Source organism: Clupea harengus, chromosome 3 (assembly GCF_900700415.2).
Source record: "Clupea harengus chromosome 3, Ch_v2.0.2, whole genome shotgun sequence".
NCBI classification, from domain to species: domain Eukaryota; kingdom Metazoa; phylum Chordata; class Actinopteri; order Clupeiformes; family Clupeidae; genus Clupea; species Clupea harengus.
In genome coordinates, this window is record NC_045154.1 from 23,104,396 (window position 1) to 23,125,874 (window position 21,479).

General features: G+C 43.7%; 2 protein-coding genes across 15 annotated transcripts in view; one reads left to right on the forward strand and one right to left on the reverse strand.

Annotated features, from left to right (window-relative positions):
• map1ab (microtubule-associated protein 1Ab) overlaps positions 1–17,095 on the forward strand; it is a 42,900-nt gene extending 25,805 nt beyond the window's left edge. For all 3 annotated transcript variants that reach the window (XM_031565047.1, XM_031565048.1, XM_031565049.2), the window contains 3 exons: positions 55–12,103; positions 12,398–12,630; positions 12,722–17,095. In XM_031565047.1, the coding sequence (XP_031420907.1) occupies positions 55–12,103; positions 12,398–12,630; positions 12,722–12,877 (12,438 nt within the window). In that variant the 3' untranslated portion in view covers positions 12,878–17,095. The remainder of the gene's footprint in view (positions 1–54; positions 12,104–12,397; positions 12,631–12,721) is intronic.
• Positions 17,096–18,790: 1,695 nt separating this feature from the next.
• The window catches only part of ppip5k1b (diphosphoinositol pentakisphosphate kinase 1b), a 30,495-nt gene continuing 27,806 nt past the window's right edge, over positions 18,791–21,479 (reverse strand). For all 12 annotated transcript variants that reach the window (XM_031565053.1, XM_031565051.1, XM_031565052.1 and 9 more), the window contains 2 exons: positions 21,333–21,458; positions 18,791–20,194 (listed from right to left, as the gene is read on the reverse strand). In XM_031565053.1, the coding sequence (XP_031420913.1) occupies positions 20,106–20,194; positions 21,333–21,458 (215 nt within the window). In that variant the 3' untranslated portion in view covers positions 18,791–20,105. The remainder of the gene's footprint in view (positions 20,195–21,332; positions 21,459–21,479) is intronic.

Genomic DNA, 21,479 nt, shown 5'->3' on the forward strand with positions numbered 1-21,479 from the left:
ATGAGTGAGTCATATCTACATGTGTAAAAAGCTCAGATGTTTTCTCTCCTCCAGGTCAGTGGTCTCTTGGGAAATCTCCCCGTGGAGCAGCGCGCCACCCTCACTGTATTCTGCCGAGGGGAGGTGGGCTGGAGCTCCTTGGGGCAACATCAAAATCTTCGGGAGGTTCTGGACTACAGGCTGAACCCTGAGCCCGTTCTCCCCAAAATGGAGGGTGTCACAGAGTTCACAGAGTACATCTCTGAGACTGTTGATGTTCCGTCTCCCTTTGACAATCTTGAACCTCCGACCTCTGGAGGCTTCTTGAAGCTGTCCAGGCCCTGCTGCTACATCTTTCCCGGTGGAAGAGGGGATTCTGCCCTTTTTGCTGTCAATGGTTTCAACATTCTGGTGGATGGTGGCTCTGACAGAAAGTCATGCTTCTGGAAGCTTGTGAGACACCTGGATCGGATCGACTCTGTTCTCCTCACCCATATCGGAGCAGATAACCTTCCAGGTATCAATGGTCTCCTTCAAAGGAAGATTGCAGAACAAGAGGAAGAGCAGTCACAGGGCTCCACCAACTACAGCGACTGGATGAAGAATCTGATCTCACCAGAACTTGGTGTTGTTTTCTTCAATGTACCCGAGAAGCTACGCACATCAGAATCCAACTTAAAAGTAAAGCGAAGCATTGAGGAAGCTTCACTTACACTGCAGCACCTTAACAAACTTGGAATCAAACCAGAACCTATGTTTCGAGTTGTCAGCAACACAATCGAGCCCATTACACTCTTCCATAAGATGGGAGTGGGCAAGTTAGATATGTATGTCCTGAACCCTGTGAAGGATAGTAAGGAGATGCAGTTTCTCATGCAGAAGTGGGCTGGCAACAGCAAAGCCAAGACTGGCATAATTCTCCCTAATGGAAAGGAAGGAGAAATATCTGTCCCTTACCTAACATCTGTCACTGCCCTAGTGGTGTGGCTCCCAGCAAATCCTACAGACAAGATTGTCAGAGTTCTGTTTCCTGGAAATGCCCCACAAAACAAAATTCTTGAAGGACTTGAGAAGTTAAAGCATCTTGACTTCCTAAGATACCCAGTTGCCACCCAAAAGGATATTGCAAGTGGGGCTCCCCCATCAACTGTGAAACAGACAAAAATGAGGCAAAGAACTGACAGCAAAGAAAGTCTCAAGTCATCACCAAAAATACAGTCATCTTCTAAGGTTTCCAAGAAAGATGTTGATGGGCAAGAAGATCTTTCAGTTGTTGACACAAAGAGTGAGTCTGTAAAAGACAACAAAACAGAAAAACAAGAGGAAAAGAAGGCCAGTGACAAACCCTCCAAGCCATCAAAGCCCAAAACTGAAGGGACAGAGAAGAAAAAGTTACTAAAAGAGAAGTCACTGAAAAAACACACCAAGGACAGGGTGTCCAAGATGGACGAGAAAAAAGACAAGGAAAAGAAGGAGATAAAGAAACTGAAGAAAGATGATGCAGGTAAAAAAGATGACAAGAAAGAGAGTAAGACTAAGGGAAAAGACACTTCCAAACCTGAACTAAGAAAAATAACTAAGCCTGACTTGAAACCATTCACACCAGAAGTCAGGAAAACTTTGCATAAAGCAAAGGTGCAAGGTAAAGCCAAGGCAGACAAAAGCAAAGCTAAAGTGGCAAAGGATGAACCTAAAGCAGAAGTCGTTTCTGAGGTAATCCAGCCAAAAGCACAAGTGAATGGCTTGGAAGGGGAAAGATCTATTCTCTCCACTCCAGAGGATCTAACCAAGGACTTTGAAGAACTAAAAGAAGTTCCAGCAGAATTGCCTGAAGAAGCAAAACAAACAGAACCACAATCAGAAGAAAAAGTTCCACTGACGTCTGTTGGGCTAGAGGAGGGCATTGAAGCTCCCAGCACACTCACAGAAGAAGAAATACATATAGATACAGAAGATATACCTAAACCCACAGCTGACGTCACTACACCACGCAAGGGTTCTCTTCACGAAGACGTCATGGTGTCAACAACAGAGGAGATGGAAGGATCTACAGACCAAGAGCAGGGACAAACTGCAGCTGTGGCTCAGATAACAGAAAGCGATACATTTGAAGATGAGGGTGCTGCCATTGAGGATGAGGAGGACGATGAGGCTGAAGAGGAGGTGCAAAAAGTCCAGCAAGACAGAATGGAAGAGGAGGAAGATATGGGGATAGGAGAGGAGGAGGACGAATGCAAATGGAAGGAGGTGAAAGACGGAGAGGGTGCTGATAGAAAACATGAAGTTGAAGAAATGGAGAAAACTGAAAAACTCAAGGCTCTGGAAGCTGCCCATGAGCCTGAACACGAGGAAGACGAAGAGGGAGTTGATGTGAAGGGGCCTACTCTTGCAGAAGCCGAGGATTTGGATGCTATTGCAGATGAAGAAGTTACAACTGAAGAACATGTCACCAAGGAGTGGGAGTATAAGGCAGCTACAGAGACTCCTGGAGCAAAAGAGGAAGAGGATACTACATACCTGTCCAATGTTGGAGGGGCTACCGCAGGCATTACTTCAACTGTTCAAGGAGCTGTTGCTGCTACAGTTGCTGCTGCTGAGAACATATCCTACATCCAGGACGAGACCATTCCAGGCTACTCCGAGACCGAGCAGACCATCTCAGATGAGGAGATTCATGAAGAAGCGGAGGACAGAATACCTCATCTCCAGTATGATGTAGGTACCTACGATGTATCTGTACCAGATCAGACAGGTTCTTTTGATGCTATCCATGGAATGATTGAGATTCAAGCAACAATCCCTGATGTAACAGCCAAAGGATATGTACAGGAGCCAGTTCTGTCTTTGTACACAAACATCGCAGCTCCATTGGCTGAAGAGGAGCATGTGTCCTCAGCAACATCAATCACAGAGTATGATAAATTGTCCTCTTTCCCTACCTCCATTGCTGAAGACCAGTCTATTGCATCAGTCATTACAGGTCAAACTGAAGAAACTGGCAGAAGTTCTTTGCTCCTTGACACTGTCAACAGTATACCTCCATTAGCCCAAGCTGACATTGCACAAGGAAAGGAGTACCTGCACTCTGCTGGAACGATCTCTCCTACATCTTCCTTAGAGGACGATAAATGCTTCAAGTCCCCTCCCTCAGAGGAATGTCCTCCGATTGCTTTGGATGTGAAGGGGCATGGAGAGGAACATGAGGAGGAGGAAGATGATGATGAAGATGAAGATCAAACTCCCAATGTTGACATCCCACTTGCGAAGCTACAAGAGGGATATGCTGCTCCATCCCTGTTCCAGGATAGCAAGAAAGATACAGACAAACCTTCTGTGTCTACTTCAGAAGCTGTTACAGAGAAGAAATCAGACGTTCTACCAGGAAAGGAAGAAACAACACTTTCTCTTTCCAAAGAGGAGACGATGATTGAATCATCCACTAAACCAATGTCTCCACCACACTCATTTTCTAAGGCATTGTTGTCAGAGTCCAGTGAGGGTGAGGAAAGATGTTTCAGTCCAGATGATAGCACTGTGAAAATGGCTTCCCCAACACAGTCTGGACCCCCTAGTGCAACTCATTCCCCTGTCCACCAGTTGCCTGGCGACGAGAGAGCAAAATCTTTCCCTGTCCAAGAACATCACCCACAGGAGGAGCCAATCGGAAAACCCACTACAGAATCTACAGAACAAGACATTCAAAAGGTTGACAAACCTGAGCCAGAGCAGGCAGGCAAAGAACCTCTGGCTGATGATAAAGACAAGTCCTCAGTCTCCCACAAGGACATGCTCTCAGAAAAAGAAGATACAATCTCTTCAACACAGTTGCCTGTCCCTGGGATAGAGGCCTCCTCGTTAGACAAAGGGCTTCCAAAGGACTCGGAGTCAGAAGATGTTTACATGGAGAAAACCAAGTTTGAAAAGAGTGACAGTGAAAAGGAAGAGTCTGAGGAAAGAGATTTCACTGTATGCAGTAAGGCGAAGATTGTGGAAGAAAAAGAGTGCACATTTCTGGATGATGACTATGACGATGATACCCAAGAGGCAGAATCTAGTAAAGAAATGGAGGAGAAAAAGGACAAAGAAAAAGAACATGACAAAGAAGAGAAAGAGGTGGCAGAGAAGGATGAGGTTGAGCTTGAACCACAAACCCCAGTTACGCTTGCAAAAGAGGTCTCTAAATCTGAGAAAATTGAAGAGAAACATCCGGATGAAACCCAGTTACAAATATCATCAGATGCTGCAGTATCGTCAGTGACAATCAAACAAGAAGTAACGTCAGAAAAGGACTCAGGGTTGGAAGAGAAAGAATTAAAGGTACAATCAGTATCAGAAACTGTTGCAACCCTCAAAACAAAGTCTGAAGACAAAAAATTGGATACTGAGACACCCTTAAAAGACATTCCTCTTACAGCAGTTGAAACAAAAGTAACTGCCGAAGTAGCCCTTGAGACTAAAGAAGAATATTTGAGTAAAGATTTGCAAGACACCTCTCTATCAGTGTCAGAAAAAGCTGATGTGTCTATGGGTAGAGATCAAGAAACTACAGAGGACAAAAAGGGTGAAGTTCAACAGCTGCCACCTCAGTCTGTCTGTGGTAAAATGGAGGATACTGCAGAGGTCGATACTGAATCTGAAGTCACTTCCCTAAAAGAGATCTCACCACAAACAAAACAAGACAGCACTCCAGAAACTTCACAGCCAGTGCCTGAAAAAGCAAGTATACCTTCTAAACTAGATGAAGTTAAAGACAAACATTTGGATGAGCCCCTTCAAAAACATTCAGAACCAGAGCCATGTTTGTCATTGGAACAGTCAAAGCCAGAAACTGTAGACACGCCTCCAAAAGCAGATATCAAATCTGAGGAGAAGAAACAAGAGGTTGCCCCCAAGTCAGATATGGAACAGAAAGAGGACACTTCACAACAGCGCATATCATTATCAACAGAAAAAGAAAGAACTTCAGAAAAGGACTCAGGGTTGGAAGAGAAGCTGTCAGGGGTAGATTTAGAGATGGATGATATAGCAAAACCAACAAAAACAGATACAAAGTCTGAAGAGAAACAACTGGATGAAACCACAACAGTCCTAAAAGAAGTCCCATCTACAACAGTTTCAGATGAAAAAGTGACTTCCAAAGTAATTGTTGAGACTAAAGAAGATCATTTAAAGGAACATTTGCAAGACACCTCATTGTCAGTGACAGAAAAGGCTGATGTGTCCTTAGACAGAGCCCAAGAAACTACAGAGGGACAACACATAGAGGATCAACAGATGCCATCTCAGTCTATTTCTAGTAAAATGGATGTGACCTCAGAGGGGGATACTGAATCTCAAGTCACCTCCCTAAAAGAGATCTCACCACAAACAAAGCAAGACAGCACTCCAGAAACTTCACAGCCAGTGCCTGAAAAAGAAAGTTTACTTTCTAAACTAGATGAAGTTGCAGACAAATATTTGGATGAGCCCCTACAACAACCTCTGCATTTAGAACCAGAACCATGTTTGTCATTGGAACAGTCAAAGCCAGAAACTGTAGATACGCCTTCAAAGGCAGATACAAAATCTGAAGAGAAGCAACTAGAAAAAACAGAAGTAGCACCCAAGCCAGATATGGGTCCTAAAGAGGAGACTCCACAAAAAATAGAATCACCATCAACAGAAAAAGAAGAACCCACAATAAAGGACTCAGGATTAGAAGAGAAGCTGTCAGGGGTAGATACAGAGATGGGTACTATTGCAAAACCAACAAAAACAGAAACAAAATCTGAAGAGAAACAACTAGAAAACACAGAAGTAGCATCCAAGCCAGATATGGATCATAAAGAGGAGACTCCACAAAAAATAGTATCACCATCAACAGAAAAAGAAGAACCCACAATTAAGGACTCAGGTTTGGAAGAGAAGCTGTCAGGGGTAGATACAGAGATGGGTACTATTGCAAAACCAACAGAAACAAAATCTGAGGAGAAACAACTAGAAAAAACAGAAGTAGCATCCAAGCCAGATATGGGTCCTAAAGAGGAGACTCCACAAAAAACAGTATCACCATCAACAGAAAAAGAAGAACCCACAATAAAGGACTCAGGATTGGAAGAGAAGCTGTCAGGGGTAGATACAGAGATGGGTACTATTGCAAAACCAACAAAAACAGAAACAAAATCTGAGGAGAAACAACTAGAAAAAACAGAAGTAGCATCCAAGCCAGATATGGGTCCTAAAGAGGAGACTCCACAAAAAATTGTATCACTATCAACAGAAAAAGAAGAACCCACAATTAAGGACTCAGGATTGGAAGAGAAGCTGTCAGGGGTAGATACAGACATGGGTACTATTACAAAACCAACAAAAACAGAAACAAAATCTGAAGAGAAACAACTGGACGAGACTACAACAGTCCTGAAAGAAATCCCATGTGTGCCAGTTCCAAAAACAGAGCTCCTCTCAGAAGATAAGGAGGGTCCACAAGCAACCCCACCATCAGAGTCAGATAAAACAGACATATGCTTTAAAACAGATCAGTCGCTTTCGGAAAAACAAGTGCAACCATCATTGTCAGCCTCAGACAAAACCGCGGTGGCACCGGAGGTATATTTAGAACCAACAGACACATGTGCAAAAGATATAACACAACTATCAGTGCAGGCAGTTTCAGACAAGACAGATGTGCTAACTAAACCTGAGGTAGTGTCAGAAGAGAAACAAGCCCAAGAGATCACACAGTTGGTCCCCACGAAAGCAGAGTCATCCTCCAAAACGGATGTAGATGAAAGCCAGGAGCTGATCCCTAAACAGCAAATAGATACAGTTCCTTCAGTAACTGAAGTCTCTTCAAAATTGAGCTTGGAGTCTGAAAAGAAAGGCCTAGATGACACTGTACAAGAATCTTCACCAGAACCAGAAAAGGCAGATGAATCCTCCAGAACTTCTCGCTCAGAGACAAAAGAGGATGAGATTCAACAGTCACAATCGATCTCGGAGAGCACAGAGGACACCAAAAAGGTGGGCCTTGAGCCCCTGAAAGAGATCCCACAGACCCTGCACACAGATAAACAAAAGTTAGACGTGGCCCCCAAAGCAGACAGCGAGAGTGACCAGGAGGATATGGGGTCAGAAACAGACGTCACTGGCACGGCCCCCATGGCCTCTGGGGATATCAAGACAGAAGAAGCCACACCAAAGCATGGACAAGCTGAACAGTTGTCTGGGTCTGGTTCAGACTTTGACACAAAAGAACAAGTTTTACACTTAGGAACTGACACAGCTGGATCAACACTAGAGCTAGATTCAGGAAAGAAGCATCTGGGGGACCCTGAACCACAAGCGTTACAATCCTTGTCAGGTGCAGCTTGTGACTTGGATTCAGAAGCTAAAGTGAAATTGGATTTAGAATCCAAAGAGAAGGACTCTGAAGTCTATAAACAGTCACCGGAGAAAGCAGAGAAACCTTCCAGTTCTGATTTAGAATATCAGCAGGACTTAACAGAGAGTGCACAGTCAAAGACTGAAACAAAAGACAAGCCTAAACTTTTAGAAGAAGACGAAATTGAAGACATTGGCTCTAGTGAAGTAACCTCAAGTAAATTGTCAGATGAACCAGTCAAATCTGATGGACTAGATGTGTCTAAAGACTCATATCTTGCACTGTTTTCAAAGGAGGGAGACACTGTCCAACCAAGAAGTAGCCCAGACAAAGTTGCGGTGCCTTCGCCAGTTGTGAGTGAAGAGGAAGCTCCAACTCACACGGATGCCAAAGAATTTATAAAAGACTCAGCTTCACTCTCACCTGAAATGGCAGAAAAGAAAGAGATCACATCACAGTCCCTTCCTGCCGAGGACTCTAGCACAAAGACTTCTGCTTCTGATATTCCTTCTTATTCACCAACAGCCGTAAAAACAACCATAGGTTCAACATTGCTCAGTACTGATAGCCAGTCCAGTGATGAGGTACACTCCCAACCTGAAAGCTCTAATTTCTATGAAGTTAGCAAAGCCTCATCTCATGATGGAGACAAAGCTGCAGTGAGCACCAGTAAAGACAAAGAAATACCAGCAAAGGAAGCAGAGAGGGAAATGGAGGTAGAACGAGAAGTAGCCTCCCCGGGACTAACTCCAACCCTCTCATATTTCCAAAAGACAGATGATTCTAACATTTCAGAGGAAAGAAAATCATCCACAGAGATAGAGGATAACAAGGACACAAAGACATCACATCTGGAATCTGAAGAGCTGGGTACTGACAGTATGGGCTTTCCCTTAGACGGAAAGGGACACGAGGTCTCCAAATATGATCCGTATGAAAAGCCCGTCTCTAAAGACCATGAGAGGGACTCAGCAGAAGAAGACACGTATCCTCTTGACGATAGTACATTTGTGGGAGGGGACATAGATGATAATAGGAGACAGAGTCCATCAGAACTCGGAGCTGCGTGTCACATAGATGAGATAGCTGAAGAGGAGCCCATTTCTTTCAGCAAAGTAGACTACCACACATTTTCTATCAAAGAAACTGCCTTTGCCGAACATGAGGATAAAGAGAAAGGTCAAGAGGAAGAGTTTGAAAGAGAAGAGAGAGGTGAGACCCTGTCCTTGGACAGGGGCTATCCACAAACAGAAACCGCAGATAACAAAACCACTCCAGTGTCCTCCTCATCTTCTTCAAGTGTTACTCAAGGAATACCTGAGAGTTTGGGTAAAGAAAAAGATAGTGAGAAAGAGAAGGATACGGACAAGAGCAGTGGGAAGAAACCTGTTGAAGAGGGTTTTGGATCAGCCTCGTGTACTATAGAAGAGAGTGATGAGACAGAAATTCCAACAAAGAAACCAGTCGCAGATGTTGAAGATCAATCCACTAAGGTAGAAAAGGAAGAGTCTGCCATGACGAAAGATTATGCCTCCTCTGAAAAAGAAAAAGAGAAGATTGAGTTGCCAACAACTTCTCAACGAGACACGGAGATACAATCCACAACAACAGGAAAAGAGATGGTAGAAGAAAAGGTAACACAAAAGCCCCCCTGCCTCATCTCAACCGCAGAGAAAGATGGACTTACCTCTCAGGCTTCAGTAGCAGAAGAAGATCAGGCTGCTGCTTCTTCATTTCCAGAACATTCTGAGCAGAATGTTGATGAAAATATTCTTGCATCTTACAAATGTATCTCTCCTACTCGTAAATCATCATTTGGGTATGATGAGAAAGGAGCTGCTTCAGCAAGTGGACATCAGAGAATATTTGCTGAGGAGGAGGATGTTTATGATGACCAAGAGGAAGATGAGGAGGAGGATGAGGAAGAGGAAGAGGAGGATGAAACTAGTGATGTGGATATAGAGAAGGGTGCCAGAGAACAGTCTGAAAAGGAGTGCAAAGGTGCATCTGGTGATTCAGTCAGTCCAAAACTCTCAGAAGATGATTCTCACAAGAAAACCCCCTATGACCTTGAACCTAAGAGGAGTCATGACACTGAATCTGCTGGTACTCATCAACAGCGAGACACCCCATCCTCTAGCCTCCTTGCCGGAGGATATCTTTCAATGGATCAGACTCAGTCCACAGTTGAACACTCTTATGCAGAAGGCAGGGAAACTGGTGAACTTCGACCTCAGTCCACAGTTGAACACTCTTATGTAGAAGGCAGGACAACTGGTGAACTTCGACTGAAGGACACAGATGCAACCACAGCAATTTCGGTTTTATCTGACACGAAACAACAATTTAGTGACACTGATAAAGAATCTAAGGAGCAGAAAGCTCTTGATATCTCTGCTGAGAAACCTGACTCTTCGATGTCTTCGGTTTATACAGTCACATCTACTACAACCCATTCTTCATCCTCCTCATACAGTTATTCTTCATCTACCTCTGCTTCTTATTCAATCATCCATCAGTTTGCTGAGGAGTTAGAGACCTCTATCCATGTGGCTGGTGGTGTCCCTAGGCCAGACCTAGACAGTGCATCTTTTGAGTATTCCTCTTTCAAAGAAGACCATTCACTTACAATAGATTCTCCTTTGTCATGCTCTGCAGCTCAGATAAAAGATGAATACATGGAGGTTTCTGAAAAACTGGCCACTGTTGCAACAACTGCTGAATCTAGTCCCGAGGAGATCAAACCCTTTCCTCCGGTAGCCTCCACTGAAGGAATGAAACAAGAGCAAATGTTATCAAGCATCAAAATGGACAAGGGACAGTCCTCTGACTCTGTTCACAAGCCTAGCACTGATGATCTGCAATGTTCAGGTCCATCAGTTCTAGCCCACTCTGACTCCGCACGACCTGCAGGAGCAGAATCCACAGGCAGGGCTTTGTTTGATGTTTCTCCACTGCAGAAGGCTGAAGACTGCTCAGGCAGACAGAAAGAGAGCTCTGCAGAAAAAGCTCACACAAGTGAACTCGAGGACAGCACTCTACCATGTAGAATTGGATGTAAAAGATCTTCAGTCGCTGAAGACAAACCTGGAATGATTTCTTTCACTGAACAGCAAGCAGATACCAGAACCTCAGACTCTCTGACTCCTGATTCCCTGGCTGAGAGCTTCCCACCACAACCGCAACCAGCAGGAACCTCATCTAATGGGCCCACAGAGGTCAGCAGTCCAAAAGACGGCACCAGTAAAGCCAGTAAGGATGAAGCAGCATCTGGCACTGTAGCCTCAACTGTACCAACAGAAGAGAAGATAGAAAAAGACAAGCAAATGAAGGGGACAACAGACGAGTGTGAGAGAAAGGAGAAGGTACAGGAGAAATTTGAAGATCAAAAAGAAAAAGAGGCCTGTAAGGTTGAACAGACGGAGAAAGAGCAAGAGAAGGATGGACAAGTTCCAAAGGAGCTAAAAGACACAGAGAAGCTTGATAAAAGGATGGATACAGAGAAACAGGCTGTCAAACCTGAAGAGAAGAAGGAGAAAGAGGACCAGAGGGAGGGAGAAAAAGAGAAACCTGATAAGCAAGGAAAGGAAGAGGCGCTTGGCATTAAGCCAAGTGTTACATCTGACTGGCAACTGCAACAGCAGAGTGCTGCATGTCCAGGGGCCCCTCCTGGGTATGAAGATGATGATGAACCAGAGGCTGAGGAGGCTGAGGAGGCTGAGGAGGACATTGTATGTGACATTGGGCTGTCAAAGCCTCCTACCTCTCCTGTCTCCGTGCCCGCAGTGCAGCAGGCTGCTACTCAAGAAGCCTCAAGGAGGTCTGGGGAGGAGTCCACCCGACCATCTGACCTCTGCATGGAGGACATGTCCAGCTACTCCCCTTCAGCATTCAAGAAGCACAGAGGTGAGATTTCCCCTTCATTCATCAACCCCAGCCCACACCCGCTCTCCAGCGATGAGGGCGAAGAGGACAGAGAGAGCGAACATTCCAAGGACGAGGACGAGGACGAGCGTGAGCAGCACTCCGTCAAACGGAGGTCTCACAAGCAGCAACGCCATCAGGCTCCCAGTCAACAAGGTGACAGTAAAGATGGCTCTCAACCACCCTCCAGCACCATGGCATCTGGCCATGCAATTGGGCTTGCAGGAGAAGAGACTCCTCCAACCTCTCTGAGCGAGTCTTTGCCCTCACAGTCTGATTCTGACGTTCCTCCTGAGACAGAAGAATGTCCGTCCATCACGGCAGAAGGAAACCTGGACTCTGACGAGGATGCCGAACATCTCCCAGTTGACAAGTTATCTGGTGTTGCCAGTGGAAGTGGAAGTGCAGGAACGCACCCTCCTGCCTCCCCCAAGTCATCAGATAGGACTCCTGATCCTCCTCCGGCTCCCATGAAGGACCCTCTCCCTCATCCCCCTCACCCTGATGTGTGTATGGTGGACCCTGAGGTGCTGCCCAATGGCGACAGCAACCTTAAAGAGAGACTGGTGAAGAAGGACCTCAAACCTAAAGGGTTGCGAAAGACCCTCGGGAAGCCAAAGTCGGCCTCACCTGGACGAAAGGGTGATGCCAGAGGCAAAAGATCTTCTACTCCAGTTAAACAGACATCCAAGGACTCCTCACCTCGAGCCTCCTCTCTGATACGGAAAGATACGGAGAGGTCATCCCGTTTGTCAAGGATGTCTGAAGGTCAGGGCTCAAAAGGCGATCTATTCAATCCAACCAAAGGACTGGTCAATGGTGTAAAGGGCAATTTAGGTACAGTCTTTTACCCTCTTCATTCAAAATCTGATATCTCTACAAAAATTATTGATCACTATTGATTGTTGATCCAGAGGAATATTTTCAATTATTTCTGTCTTCTGTCTGAAACAGGGGTGTGCCAATGAAGTTAACATTTATTGAATCAACTTAACGTAGAATTCATGCTTCCTATTGTTTTCAATGGATTAAATGATAATATTCTCATTTCAGATTTAGGGTTAACTGCTAACATTTGTGACTTTTTGCATGAAATCGTTACGGTACTGACGTAATGCCCTTGTCTTTCAGGTTCTAACCAACAGAAACCCAGTTCAGCTGTTCCACCAGGGCCACCCATCTACGTCGATCTCGCTTATATTCCCAATCACTGCAGCGCTAAGAATGTTGACCAGGAGTTCTTCAAGCGGATTCGTGCTGCCTACTATGTGGTGAGCGGAAATGACCCGGGGAGCGGAGAACCCAGTCGGTGTGTCCTGGATGCCCTGCTTGAGGGGAAGGCACAGTGGGGAAACAACCTCCAGGTACATTCTTCAAACCTTGGCTTGACACCATGACAAAAAACAGCACTAGAAAATACATATTTACTCCTTTGCCTTCTTCTTCTTCCCATAGGTGACACTGATTCCTACCCATGATACAGAAGTGACAAGGGAATGGTACCAGCAGACCCACGAGAGGCAGCAGGATTTGAACATCATGGTTCTGGCCAGCAGCAGCACTGTGGTCATGCAGGATGAATCTTTCCCTGCTTGCAAGATTGAGTTTTAAATCTGATCGTTTTTCTGTTGTGCTTTATTTCTCCCTCCATGGAGATTATGAGGGGAGCTGCTTTGTCTCTTTAAGTGTCGTACTACAGGTTGCTACATATTTTTAGCTCTAATCTTCATTTACAAGGCCTCATTCTCTTATGTCGTTTAGTTTAGGCTTTCTTCTAACTTCATAACTGGTTTATGCATCATTTGAAAACATCTACAAGGGTTCAACATGCAATGTGTACTTGGGGCACAGAAGCCATGAGAATGTAATCTAAGATGCAGACTGGAATTCTCTGTGAAGCTTTACCACAGACATTTAAAACAAGACATGCTTACTCAATACGATTAAGCCCTCTCCTGAATTAGACATTACTAGAAGCACAAGAACGCCCTTTAACATGTCTTCAAATACACAACCGCTCCTCACTTATTTGGTGGTCTATATTTTATATCCACATGTTTAAGTTTTGTAGATCGCATATGAAACAGGAGAAGACTTCTGATGGGCCGTATATGCAACATGACGTTTTGGTTATAGATACCTACAGCAGGCCAATGAAGAGATCAAATTGTATTTAAATATTTATCATAAGGACAGTTTGCAAACTTCAAAGTGTGATTTTGCAAGTGCATGTCAAGCCTTGATGGGGGTATTTTGTGAGTGTCTTGGCACACAGGTGGTGTGCTGCAGTAGAATGTAAACACGCTCTACGTTATACAACTAATTTTCCAAATTGAAAATCCAAAGGGTCTTTGAGGTGCCAAACTTCTGTCAGAAAACATTTCGTGCGGATGTCCAAAATGTACTCTAGTGTGCTACCTACAGTAAAGCGTGTGCACAATAAGATGTATTTATTACTGACTGTCATCAAGCCATTGTGAAGTGTTTTGAACAGCTTTATTGCTATTGTTCTCGTTGTATAGGCAGAATGCCTGATATCAAGGCACCTTAGATAAAGTGTAGGGCTTTGGCTGACTTTTCCAAACTGCAAAAGTGAACTAGTGCAGATGCTCTTTGGCTGTGCAAGTTAACATAACCATGAGTGACAGATGTTGGGTTTATTTCAGGTCAGTGAAAGTCATACCATACAACCTGTCTGTTCTTATCGCTGAGCATTGCCCTCAGACATACAGTAAAGGAATACAAGATCTCTGATAATGTCGAAAATATGTTAGCAACCGTTACAGACCTTAGATACTTGATCCAACATTTTAGAGAAATGTTGTACACATTCTTTAAAGGTAATGCAGTATGTTTTTAAGGAAAATATTCTCCATTATTAGTTGACTCAAAATCCCTCTGGTGACAAAATGTAATTGGTTTTTCCTCTGCGATTGTAGCAATAGGGGCTTCGATGTGTATTGATTTTAAAGTGTGACTGACTGACTGAGAGTGATTGAGGGTGCTTGTACTGATGACAGCAGGTTCATGATGATGTGCCTTCTGGGTGAGACAGGCGTACTTATAACTACTTATGGTGGAATTACCTTATCCACCTCTATGGAAGAGGGCGTAAAATCACGAGGTATACAGGACTGTGCAGGAGAAAATAGTCTGAGTAAACACTGAAGAATAGTGGACAATAATGCAGAATAATGCATTCTACCAAAAAAAGTAACCATTTCCATGTTGTGGTTTTGTGTTGTTTGATTTGTTGTTGGCAAACTGCTACTGTCTGACAAATTATAAGCGGATAAGGCGGTATTCATTCGTTTCACCATACAGCGTGATATCCCCTATTCTAAAGTGGCACATGGGCAGAACACACCTGAAAACGAGACCGATTGCACTATTGCACCAATTGAGACTGCACTTTTTCATTGTGTGTGAGTAGAAGCTAAAGAGAGTTGCACAACATGCATGGACAGACTGCAGTGCTCTGTAAATAAGAAGAGAGGTAGTGGCATTTAGAACCTACCTAATAGTCGAAGTTTACTGTAAGATGATGTTACAGCATGAGAATGTGCTATAGGTGGTAGAGGTACTGCATAGCATGTTTTCCCAAGTAGGCCTCTGTAGTGTAGTGTGACTCTACGTAGACCGATGTGTGTGTTTATGTGTTTTACTAGCACAATGGGTCAGACTTGAGGATATGTTTTTTAGATGACGATATGGTTGTTTTTCTGGATGGGAAGAACGCTTGTGTTGCTACTTTGGCACTTTACAGTGAGATAACTGAACAGAAGAGTTGGATTAATTTAAGCATATCATTGATGAGATTTTGAAACGAATGTTAATAATTTTTTTCATTTTGTAGCATATTTTTTTATTTATTTACAGTTATGTCATTTGCATTAGAATTATCTTAACATACATTATTTTATAACAGCATGTAGAATTTACATGTGTTCTTTACAAATTATTTCTTTACTATTGTTTAATTTCAATTCACCATGCTTTAAATACCTGGGGCTAAGAGGGGAGTTTCTATGGAGGGGTCTGAAGAAGCAAAAAAACAGATCTCAGTCACTACACTCAATCTTGTCCCCTTTTAAGAGGTTGCTCTAACCTTTAGTTAGTACAGTGTCCGTTTGTTGCTCTGTCGAAGTTAGTGATTTGGCTAATCTGTCAACTTCAGACTGGCTTACCCCTCTGCTCAGTGGGACCAGCCAACTTATGAGGTTCCACTCAGCACCTCGAGTCATCCACTCGGCCCACCTAGTGTAATGTGGGGGATTAACTTCAACAATAGACTTCATATGTATTCACAGGGTGTTTGACTCTTTCGCTGACAGACTGAGAGTTTGAGAATGCCTGCAGTCCTCTCAGACCGAAGAGCTCTCTGAGGACTGGAGGTTCTTATAAGCTGTGTACGCACAACGCTAGCAGTATGGGTCCCTGAGAGAAACATAGGGTGTCTTATCTAGCTCTCTTTGAAAACACAATAGAATGGCCTTGGACAATTAGGTCTGCTGAACCTGTTTGTATACTGTAACAGAAAAATTATATTATAGACTCCTCAATACAATGCATACAAATCTTCAAATCAGAGCAGGATCGATATGAAAAAGATATTTTTTTCATCCAAACAAGAAACTGATTATGGAAATAGTTTAATATGATGCACTGTAATGTATGTCTTCACATTGTGGTATATTTTTAATATATGAATAACTTACTCAATTCCAAATAACTGGCCTTAGTAACACGCACTTTGGGGCCTTTGTCAGTTTTCTGTGAACAGCTGCTGAATGCAATATATGGTGTATAAATGGAGAATGCACTAAACTAATCTAATATTTTTGATTGTTGAGTTGATAATCTGAATGCTGTTTGGGCTCACAAAAATTAAACTTGCAAGCATATCACAGATTTCCGAGGGAGAAAGCTGTACTGTTTAGTTTTGGGCCCAAAGTGGCGTTGCTACATTGTTAACTTACCATTCAATTATGGTAAATTTCTTAACAGTGTAGGGGATGATCACCGATTCATTTCTGACATATTCTCACTTTTTAAGTGAAATATAATGGTTCCTGACCGATCTAGATGTCTTAGGGCTGTCCAACTAAAACCGAAATACTCTGATATAATCTGTATCAACTACAGTTACAAGGTTTGGTATCCTGATTATGACTTGAAGTATTCTGAACTTGCATTAAAGATCAAATGAATGGTATGTGTGCAGCAACCATGTGCACTCAAATGTGTGTATATACACATAACAACAAAATACGACGAAAACGATGTAATCTTATTATTGTAAACATTTTGATTTTTTTGTGTGCGTTTCATCCCCTTTGTAATCCTACTCTTTCAAAGCAAGCAAAAATAGACTGCAGAGATGAACAGCTGCTTCAAATCCATTACTTTTTTTGGTCCGAACCATCCATCCAAGTCCTCCATCAGATGTCTGACCATCTCAATGTATACCATTGCAAATGCTCCCATCTTATCTCTGCATGTGATCTTAGTTATAATCTTGAATGTATTTGTTTCAAATGGAAATTAAACAATTTAAGAGCTATATTTGAACAAGCTATTTGTCTTAATGGTACCGAAATAGCATATATTTACTGGGCTGTGCTTCTGTTTGCCCCAAGGTGTTGTTAAGAAGATGCTGTGATAGTTCTTCTGTTTCCCGCCGCTGTATTAATCTTAGTTCTGTTCCTCTCGAGTGCAATACTCCACATCTCTATTTAAATCTAAATGCAAAGCTAGACTTTCTGCTGATTTACTGTAAAAGGGAAACATCCTGGTGATCATCAATAAAAAAATTATATTGAAAATCAACGAAGTGTCTGTTGTGTTTCTGTAAACATTTTAAAGCGATATAATTAGTTGAATTAGGTTGAAGTGTACCTTTAATCTCTATTTCATATCCAGTAAGGGAACTGATTGATTGATAAGATTTCCAGTTGATAAAGCCTTCCCAAGATTTGTTAACCTGTGAACAGAGACATTAGCATGCACACACACGCACGCAGACGTGTCTCCATATGACCGATAGATCCCTCCTGGTCTTTTATAGCAAATGTGAGAATGCAACATGGCTACAGACAGCTCCAGCTGACCTACACTTGAAAGAGAAAAATATAACCCCAGTGACATTTACTTGAAATATAACGGGAGAGAGTCCCATGCTGGCTATTCAGGGGCATCAGTGACACTGAGATGGCACAGACACTGGCACAGACACTGGCCCAGCCACACTGAGATGGCATAGACATTGGCACAGACACTGGCACAGCCACACTGAGATGGCACAGACACTGGCCTAGCCACACTGAGATGGCACAGACACTGGCACAGCCACACTGAGATGGCACAGACACTGGCACAGCCACACTGAGATGGCACAGACACTGGCACAGACACACTGAGATGGCACAGACACTGGCACAGCCACACTGAGATGGCACAGACACTGGCCCAGCCACACTGAGATGGCAGAGACACTGGCACAGCCACACTGAGATGGCACAGGCTAAAGATCTCATAGCGCTGGATTAAGAGGTGTACAAGCATGTCCTCTGCCTCACTATCTCTCCAGACATCAGACTGAGCAACCCCACACTGGGACTGGGGTGCTGGCCTCATCTCTCTGCCAGACTGAGATCACTAATCTGGCGGCAATCCCTCACCCCCCACCCCCGCCCCCCATCCTTAGATGAAATACCCACAAAGCACTTTGCCATCCCAGGCAACTCCACTGCTCGGTGGTCCAATGAAAGCAGTTGCCATGACTACCACTTTTCTCTCCAAAATGTTCAGAGGAGAGGGTTTTGGGAGGAGTGGAGGAGGCAGCAGCCTCAAATTGGGCACTGATGGCTTTGTGCCTGATTTTCCCCAACCGTGACCCGTCTTCCCAAACAGATCCAAGCAGGAGAGAGATTTGATGTTAGCGCTCTGTATAAATCTCACTTTCACTCTGCACAGTTGGTTCCTTGGGATACAGTCTAAATGAGGCCAAGACTTACATAAAAGTGCAGATGTTTTCCAGGGAGTGTTTTGACAGTGCACACTTTATATGCTAGGTGGAGACTGAGCACAAGGAACTTAGCAAATGAGGTACAGGAGGAGTCCTCGGGTAGAGTACTACAGACAGTGCAACGGGCACAAAGTCCTTTGGCAGCCTCTGAATAGCTTGAAGTCAGTGCAGTGAGTGACATTGCAAACATCATGGGTCTGACATCACCATCTGGCTTTGTGTCCCAGCTCGGTTTGAATGAATGGGGAGAGAAAGGCAAGTCATGTCTGAGTCCTGCACAGTGCAGAGCCAATAAGTGGAGCAGAGCCTGTATCCATGGCAACTAAACTTCCACTAAAGGCGAGGGATGACTCATCATCTATGTACTATCGCCTAGCATTACCTTTTTGCCCGACGGTGACTAAGGTGTAAGACCATTAAGGCATTCAAAACAATCCAAAAAAGGTGTTAATGTTCACCAACCACTTTGCAATACACCACATTAATGACAAGCATTATTATTGGCTATTACCCAGTTTAATCATTAAAGAACACATCAGACCATTTGTATGTAACATCTTATAAGCTACAAGCCAAGTAACAACAGAAGGGGAGATTTATTTGGATTTTAGATGCATTGTAAATATTTACAGTAAACATCTGAAGCAGCATAACCATCACATGTGAAATTAAATAATCTCATAAATAAATCAAACCCAGAGTTTAAACATCCTCTTTACATAGAACAATTACATTATCCACACATTTAAAACAATAATTAAAATGTTTTAGTCCACATAATAAACTTAATTTTAACTACCCTTTATTATAGTAGATCTTTACCACATCAATGTGTCGTTTGTAAAACACTGAAACAAAGCACATTTTTGGTGAGCCCGGACATCTACTCCCACTTGATATGGAAAAGATAATTGTTCAAAAATACTCAACAAATTAACACAATTGGAAAATGTTAGAAACTGAAAAGACTGAATGCTCATGCAATGGCATGAAAGTACTCAAATTCTCTTTCGCATTCAATGGTCAAACTATACAATAATACAGTATAACCTGCTCGATGTCTTGTGAGTTTAAATTGGACATACTGGTGGTGCAAAACGTTGGCAAGACAGTAGTCTGAAAACATTCATCCACAACACAACAACAGTAGGATTTTCATTGGAGTGGTTGTTCTTTTTCTTTTGGATAAAAAAATAAACTGTAAAAATAGTTTGGAAAAAAGCTAAACGAGGCACTGGTGGCATCACAATATTTCTATGAAAATATATTACCAAGTATTTTTATACTGATATGTTTAGAATCCTATTAATCCCTTCTTTAAAACCCACATCAAATTAAATCATCAAAATAATACAGACAAATAAAAGTAAACTATCTGTCTCGTGTTCAGTGGATCTCTTGATCATGGCGACTGCGACGACCAGTTGCTCCGGATCCTGGCTGCAGACTCGGACGCATGCTCCGAGGCTCCTATAGGCCCTAAGGTCTATCACTCAACAACACTGCATGCTGATTGGAGGAATGGCCTCTTCCTCGTGCTTTACCACATGGCATTATTGAGTTTCACCTGTCCTCCAAGTGGCCAACAGCAGCGACAGGGAATGATGTCTCCCTGCTCTCTTTCAGCTTAGACCCAGCAGTTAAAATACTCCCCATACATCCAGAACCCCGGCTAAGGAGATATGTGTGTGTGTGTGTGTGTGTGTGTGTGTGTGTGTGTGTGGTGTGCGCACATGGTCAGCCGGTCCCTGCGAATGGATGTGCTCTGTGGTGTCCCAGTAGTATCACTCCTGGGAGAGGAGTCTGCTCTGCTCACTCACTCAAAGGGAAACAAAGCAAAGGATCCGCCAGAGGGGAGGACGGCCCTGCGCTAGACACCGTGCTGGATGGGCTACTGATATCTGCAAACACGCATGTACGTATGCAGGCACACACCACGTACGTATGCAGGCACACACCACACACACACACACACACACACACACACACACACACACACACACACACACACACACACACACACACACACACACACACACACACACACACACACACACACACACACACACACACACACACACGGAGAGAGAGAGAAAGAATAGGAGAGAGAGACAGAGAGAGGCATTAATGAGTTAATTTAAGCAGAATGAAGAAGACTATTTCAATAAGACAAACAGGTAGCAAACACAAAGCAAAAATGACTTCACATTGCATATTAACACCAGAAATCAAATGGAATCAAAGGCATGATTGCCTTGGTTTGGTTGCTCTGGTGAATGACTTGTTTGAATGGACTAGGCTACATGAGGATCATTCAGCATATCAAGGCAATTAATCTGTTTTGCCCCACATAAACACGTCTACTGAGACCGCTCCAAAAAGTTGTTACGCAATTTGCAATTAGAAACAACACAGTTTTAATCTACAGGACACTCGTGTCCTCCAGCATGTTCCTATCTCATACCCACAACAAAGACATTACTAAAAAATGGGTTATAAACGGGACCAGACAAAGCTGGAGCTGCAATCTGGATTTGGGGGGGAAACAGTGGGGCCAAGAACAGCTGCTAAAACAATCCTGGTGACTTTAGAGGCCTGATATTAAATCATCAGGCTGACACGAAAGACGCATTCCGGGTCGGAGGAAACAACGGCCAAACACAGTGGAAAAATGCGAGAGGCAGACTAAGTGGGACCAGAGGTGAGATGATGAGGAATTGGGTGCGTCAGTGAGAGCCCTACTTCAGTTCTACAGAGGAACAGAGGAACTTCTTCAGTTCAGTGAGAGCCCTACTTCAGTTCTACAGAGGAACTTCTTCAGTTCAGTGAGAGCTCTACTTCAGTTCTACGTCCCACAGAGGCAAAAAAAAAAAAAACCCCAAAATATCAACTCTCCCCGCGCTGGGAGGCACTTTTGATAAATGTGCCTGCAAGCTGTGCACAGGTCAGAAATTCTCCATAAACATTGGCGCAGACACTGTCTGGCAGCTTTCCTGACACCCTGTGTCGGCTTCAGAAGGGAGTGGTGTTGACACTTACAGCAGAGGGGCCGGTCTGTGTGAGGCTGCGTGGCGCGAGGAGGGGCGGGGGCGGCTGCCATCGTCTCCGACTGGGAGTAGATATCCATGGACGTCTGGGACTGGGACTCAAACAGGGCCGAGAGGGCTGGAGGCAGAGGAGCAGACA